Raw genomic sequence first — 6,539 nt, forward strand, 5'->3', positions numbered from 1 at the left:
TTTAAAAAGAAAAGGGGGTAAAAAGTTTTCTTTTTTTTTTTTTTTTTTTTTTTTTTTTACAGGTGTTTATTTTCATTTTGCATTTTGCATTAGAAAGGTGGTAACAACCAAGAAAAGATATAGCAAATGCCACATCTACAATGTAGGGTGTGGTGTCCTACACAGGGCCCTATGAAACACAAGGGGGAAAACATTCTAAAAGTGGGGGAAGGAGACCGGCCTAACAACAATAATAGGGGTCAAATGATAATCTAATTCTTGTTGATTCATTCTCCAAATTTGGTGAAACCTTAAAGTAGTACAAACCACTGGATTCTCTCTTGGACTATGCACACACTGCAAATTAACCACATATCCAAACTGGTTTTCCCCTTCATTTATGACCCGTTCACAGTATTCACAGGATTCCCCACAAGGCCACCGAGGCCTGGTCTCGGGGCGACAGGGTGCACAGGGGCGGCAGCAGTGTCCTTGTGGGGAAGTTGCCCTCTCTACATTCAGTCCTGCTTTGCACAAGCAGGACTAAATGTAGAGTGAGGCAGCCGATTTTTCGTTTACATGTGAGATCACATGTAAACAGTGTGCAGCCTTCTCCCCCTCCCCCCTGCACTTACCTCTCTCCTCTGGTTCCGTCCTCCGCCGCTGAGTCTCTCACTGCAGTGAACAGAGCGGCATTAATACTAACCCTGCCGCTCCGTGTGAGAGGGGAGAGTTGTGCACCCCAAGGCACCTCCCAGCGGCCATGTACTTCAGCACAGCACAACGCGCGTTGCCACAGTACCATGTGTTGAAAAAAGTAGTACATTCATTGGGGTGCCATTCGACTGAATGGCAACAGGACAGATCTAGCGCATGGTACCACACACTAGGTGCCATACACTAAACGGACAGTAATGTGCACGTAGCACAATGCTACAGTGTGAATGGGCCCTTACCCTGTTCAGCCCCTTCATAACCAGCATGTTGGACCTGTGAAAATCTGGTAGATGGAACTTTATTTACCACCCACTAGTTTTCAAAGGGTGCTTTCTGTATTGTTATATGCGTTAACATTCAAATTGTGTGACTTAGAGAAGAAAAGTCGGAAATCTTTATCTGTATTCTTGTATGAGTTTGAATCTAAAGGGTCAGCATGACAGCCAGACAACCAGCTTTTTCAGGAGAGGCCTGCAATGGCAACCTCCATGTTTTCCTTTAAACAACTCCACAGCTCATTCATAATATTACTAAAAAAAAACTTAACTTGCAGCTTCCACGACATAGTACAAGTGGAAATATAGCCCAAAATAACTAAGGCATCAAGTAATATGATCAGAAAAATATCATGCAACGCTTTAGAGCTAATTAGCCTGAAACAGCTGCATTTAAGATGGATAAATGGCTCTATATTTAGGCTGTATCACTGCTATACACCCATGTAGATTTGGATATTGACCAATAATGGTACTGATTACTATTTTCCTGCAAATTATACTCTTGATCACACTGTTTTTTGGATTTAGAGACAATTAACAGGGTTATTCACAAAAGGGTGAAGAGTTTGGAGGAGGCAGGAGAAGTGAACAATCTAGGACAACATAGCTGAACTGGAAAGTGAGCTGAATTGGAGAATGTTTCCAGTTCAGCTATTTCGTCCTAGATTGTTCCCTTCTCCTGCCTTCTCCAAACTCTTCACACCTTTGTGAATAATCCCCACATCTTTCCTAGAAGAATGACTTAATGAGAAAAAAACACTAGATGGCAGTATATACTCATATATAAATATATCAAGCAAAGCAAGCGGAATACTCTCATGTATTAAAAAAAGTATATATCTGAGGAATAAATTGAAACTTATGCCACTTTACAAATCACTGGATGGGCCTCAGCTTGACTAGGCCATCCAGTTTTGGTCACCCATCAGAAGATATGTCCTAGAACTGGAAAGAGTCCAGCGAAGGGCAACCACATAAATTAGGGTGCTGAAGGACATCAGCTATGAGAAAACAATTAAGTAAATTAAACGTATTGACCTTAGAGAAGAGGCACTTAAGCACAGGTTAATTAATGTTGACTGTAAAATGGGAACAACTTGTTTAATCTGAGGTTCTTGATGAGGACACATGGCCACCATTTAAAGGGGTTCTAAACCCTCCGATTTTTTTGCCTATATCTACTGCTAGCAAGCAGTAGATAGATATAGGCAAGAAGTTTAAAAAAAAAACGCGCTTTAACTAGTTTTAAACTTACCTCGTTATCGCTGCTTGCTCCCGCGCCGAGAATCAGGAAGTGATCATACAGCCGCAAAGGATCTTGGGGCAGGCGCATGCGCAGTTCCGATTCTCGGCCGGGAGACGAGCAGAGACACAAGGTAAGTCTATGGACGTGTGCACCCGCCTGCAGACACCGCTGGAGCGGAGGGACAGAGCAGTCAGCTCTAGATCGGAGAGCCGCCGCACCGCTGGAGGGACACATGAAAACATGGGTAAAGAAGAGGAAGATCAGAATAAGAGACATCATTTAACCTCTTGCCGTCCGCCCGTTAAGAAAAAACGGACGGACGGCAGACTCGCATCAGCGCGCGCACGGGAGTTAACGGCTGTTTCACATACAACCGATCAGCGGCTCTATAGCCAGGCCCGGATTTCCCACAAGGCCACCGAGGCCCGATATAGCCACTGATCGGTTGTATGGCGTGAATTTCGGAGCGCCCCCCAATCGCGAGTGCCGCCATCTCCCCCCCTTCTGACCCCTCACCTTTTAATCCCGGGATCCGCTAGCCCATCTGCGGCCCGGGACTGGCTAGTTGGAAGAAAGGAGGTTTTATATAAAAATTGCGGAGAGGGTTCTTTATGGTCAGGGCAGCAAAACTGTGGAACTATCTGCTGTAAGTATCAGTTGGATGTATTGAACGCAGAAATATCCCAGAGCAAATGAGTGTGTGTGTGTATGTGTGTTTTACATGTATTCCATCATGATACTCACATTCTGAATAGAGAAAGGAAGAGGGAGAGAAGAAAGGATGGATAGATGAACGAACAGCAGTACTAAGGGCAGCAAAATGTGGTTAAATGCAATAACTAATAGCATTTAATGAGTTCCATATACTGAGCCAATGTATTATAGCATAAAGATAGCGTGCTATGGGTAACTGCATTTGGCACATTGGCATTTTCTTTATGGACCCAATCCCATAGGGTTAGAAAATGTATTGTACTGCATTGTATTGTTGTACTAGATTTGACTGCAAAGTTACCATAATTCTGCATTTGTCTGTGTCTTGCTTGTACACGTATCAATGTGTTCTTACTAAGAGCTATAATTATTTCCCAACAACAACGATTAAACTTCTAGGGCAGGTATTACATTGATTGGAAGCTCAGGGGAAATTACTTTGATGAGTAACAACATAATGATACATATGACCTGCATAAAGGAGAATCTTTACTGATAGGTTGGTTGTAGGTTGACTTCATCCTTTTGGTAGTTTTTGTGATTGAACATCAGTTTATTATTGTTGAGTAAGACCAGCATTGCTGCTTACATTCCAAGGGATGATTTGATCTATTGAAAGTTTGGATCATGTATTGCTTATTGTAACTCATAATAAATAATACACTGAATACTGTTTCTTTTTCTGAGTCCAGGGAGATAGCAGCCAATAAAAGTGAACTTTACCAGATGCGCATCACTCACATCTTGAATGCAGTGCATAGTCGCTGGAGAGGTGGAGAGGAATACTATCGGGGTATGAACATCTTGTACATGGGAATAGAGGCTCCGGACAGCCCGACATTCGACATGAGCGTCCACTTCCACCGAGCAGCAGATTTTATCCATCGGGCCCTCAGGGAAAGAGGTGAGGCATGAAAAAAAGTAAAGAACAAAGAGAAGACTTTTTTCATCAATGGACTGACAATTCACATTAAATTTGTAGACTTTCTACCAAATAACTATAGTAGAACTTGAGTGAGGATGTGGGGATGGCTTTTGGTATACCTTATATAACTTGTAACCAACTTAAATTGGTTGTGGTAATCTAGCTCAGCCTACCAATAGATTTGTAAGTAGGAGAACCTGGACTGGTGAGGGTGCAACGGAACATACATTTCTGTTGGAAAGTGAGATGACATTTTAGTTTAACCCTTTCGCTGGCAAGGTGTTTTTTTGCACACGTTATAATCCACATTTTAGGCCTGAAAATTACTTAGAATCCCCAAACATTATGGGGGTGATTCACTAAGCTGTCGAAGGCAGCCAAGGGAATAACTGAGCCAAAGTGAAGGGAGCCGAACGCAGTTTGGCTATGCACTTCAGCCCTGTATGGCTAATTTCAGCTGTACATTGGCTAAAATCAACCGTACATCGGCTGGCTTTGGATCCCTTCGGTTCAGCCAAATATGCTCAACATGTTCAAGTGAGCGGAAGTGAAGAACACATTTAACTCAGCCGATCCAGATGTTGGATCGGCTGAGCCAAACCTCTGGCAGTTCACTCACTGGCGTTCACCCCAATTCTCATAGGGGCCGAAAGGTAGTGAGTGAATAGCCGAATGTCGCCAAGCGTCATTCGACTCGGTTATTCCACTCACTAACTCCGAGGTAGCAAGCAGAATTAGGGGCTGAAATGCTTTTTAGATTCCCGGCGGGTTCCTGTTTGCGTGCGCCCCCTAGTAAATCAAGTAAATCAACATCCACCCAACGGGAAGCATCTGCCGCCGCTCCCGTAATTTTACAACGGAGCGGACAGCAAGGGGTTAAGGAAGAGATGCTGGCTAGGGGAACGCAACAGAACGCATCCAAAAAAGAAAAAGCAGAATTGGAAGTACTCTGACAGGAAGAAGGAAGTGACATAATGGTCTAATTTTGAAAAGAAAAACATGCATCTGATCGTGGCAAAATCACAGTAAAAATGTGGCAAATCGCACTGCAGCTGCGCAGACGCACGCAGTTGTGATGCAGTTCTGGTGTGAACTAGCCGTGTAAGCTTTTTAGAGAGTGATTCAAACCATTGATGGCAATGTTTTTTTATAACTGAAACGTAAGGGAGATGATTTTTCCTGTGCGCATCATGATGTAACGCCGCCTAAATTAAAAAGCAAACCTTACATAAAATTTCAATTATTGTGATATCCTTTTAGTCCGCTAAGTCTTTGTATTATTGTTTGGAGTAAGTATCTGCGGCTCAGCAAATTACATAAAAATTGCATGAAAAAGGAATTACAGGAGAACGCCTTCTTATCTAAATGTTCTACATTTCTACCTAATTAAGACCTAGGCAATAAAATTATGTTTCAAAATTTGCTATCAAATAAAACTTGTCTTCCAAATCTGCTTCCAAGTGAAAACACCTGCCTTAGAAAATGAACAACTTCTAATTGGTTAGTGTGAACAACTGCTTACAATTATAAGGTGTAGAACGGAGATATCTCTGCAACCACCAAAGCTTTAGAATTTAATGGTGGAGCAGCTGAAAAAAACTTTGGGATCAAAGTGGGTAATAATAATTATACATTCCTTTCTGATTATGTTTTTGTTTCTGCATTAGGAAAGATTCTGGTCCACTGTGCCGTGGGAGTGAGCAGATCAGCCACATTGGTGCTTGCCTATCTTATGATCTACCAGCGGATGACGTTGGTTGAAGCAATTAACACCGTAAAGGACAAGCGAGGAATTATTCCTAACCGTGGATTCCTAAAGCAATTGTTGGACCTGGAGACCACGCTCAGAAGAAACCACTAGCTACAAGCTTTCTATTAAAAAGAACTATGTCCACTTTTAAAATAGGCATCAATATATATTAGTGTGTAACAACACAATCCAACTTAGGCTCATAGACTGTGAGTTCCCAAATGGATTTCTTGCAGCTTCTTAGAAGTATCAGGAGCCAAAATAATCACAGAATCCATCAAATCTTCCAAATTGGACTTATACCTAAAACTAAACATAAAGTTATGTTAGCAGTAATGCGGAGATGGGTATATAAAGAATAACAGAGGGACTGACATACTTGCTTTCCAGGAGAAATGCTTTCTCCAGACTCCTTCAGCTCTGGACATGTGTGAAGAGCGACATATGACCAAGGGAGCCACATGGCCAAAGGGGATCTCTTTTGGTCCAAGGGATCTCCCTTGGCTAACAGAGGGATCAGAGTTAAGGTCAGCTTATCCTCCACTACAACAGTAATCACATGACCAAGTGCCTCGGCCTTGTGTCCAGGCCTTAAGGGAGCATGCAGCAGTATTTCTATAGGGTAAGAACTTTACCAATTCTATGACTCTTTATTTTTTCCATCCAGGCAAGACTGTTATGTAACCTTATGGTAAACTGAGTACCCGTGTACTTAAAGTAGAACTGAAGCCGATTTTTCAGTTTCAGATAGAGTAAGGAAGGGTTATAACCCCCGTCCGCTTTTTTTGTCATTGGAGAGATTTTCCTTCACTTCCGGTCCTATAGCCGCAACAGGGAGTGAGAAGAAATCCCTCCAACGAAAGGGAAATCCATGGTGGTCACAGGGGCGTCCCGTGGCGGGGTGACACCTCTAGACCGGGTGACAGCCCG

The 6,539-nt window shown here is 42.8% G+C and overlaps 1 protein-coding gene across 1 annotated transcript in view; it reads left to right on the top strand.

The window, feature by feature from the left end:
• The window catches only part of DUSP26 (dual specificity phosphatase 26 (putative)), a 22,688-nt gene extending 16,968 nt beyond the window's left edge, over positions 1-5,720 (top strand). The window contains exons 3-4 of the mRNA XM_018564835.1: positions 3,627-3,838; positions 5,527-5,720. Coding sequence (XP_018420337.1) covers positions 3,627-3,838; positions 5,527-5,720 — 406 coding nt within the window. The remainder of the gene's footprint in view (positions 1-3,626; positions 3,839-5,526) is intronic.
• The last annotated feature ends 819 nt before the right edge of the window (positions 5,721-6,539 follow it).

The sequence above is a fragment of the Nanorana parkeri genome, unplaced genomic scaffold (assembly GCF_000935625.1).
Source record: "Nanorana parkeri isolate BGI_ZX_2015 unplaced genomic scaffold, ASM93562v1 scaffold786, whole genome shotgun sequence".
NCBI lineage: Eukaryota > Metazoa > Chordata > Amphibia > Anura > Dicroglossidae > Nanorana > Nanorana parkeri.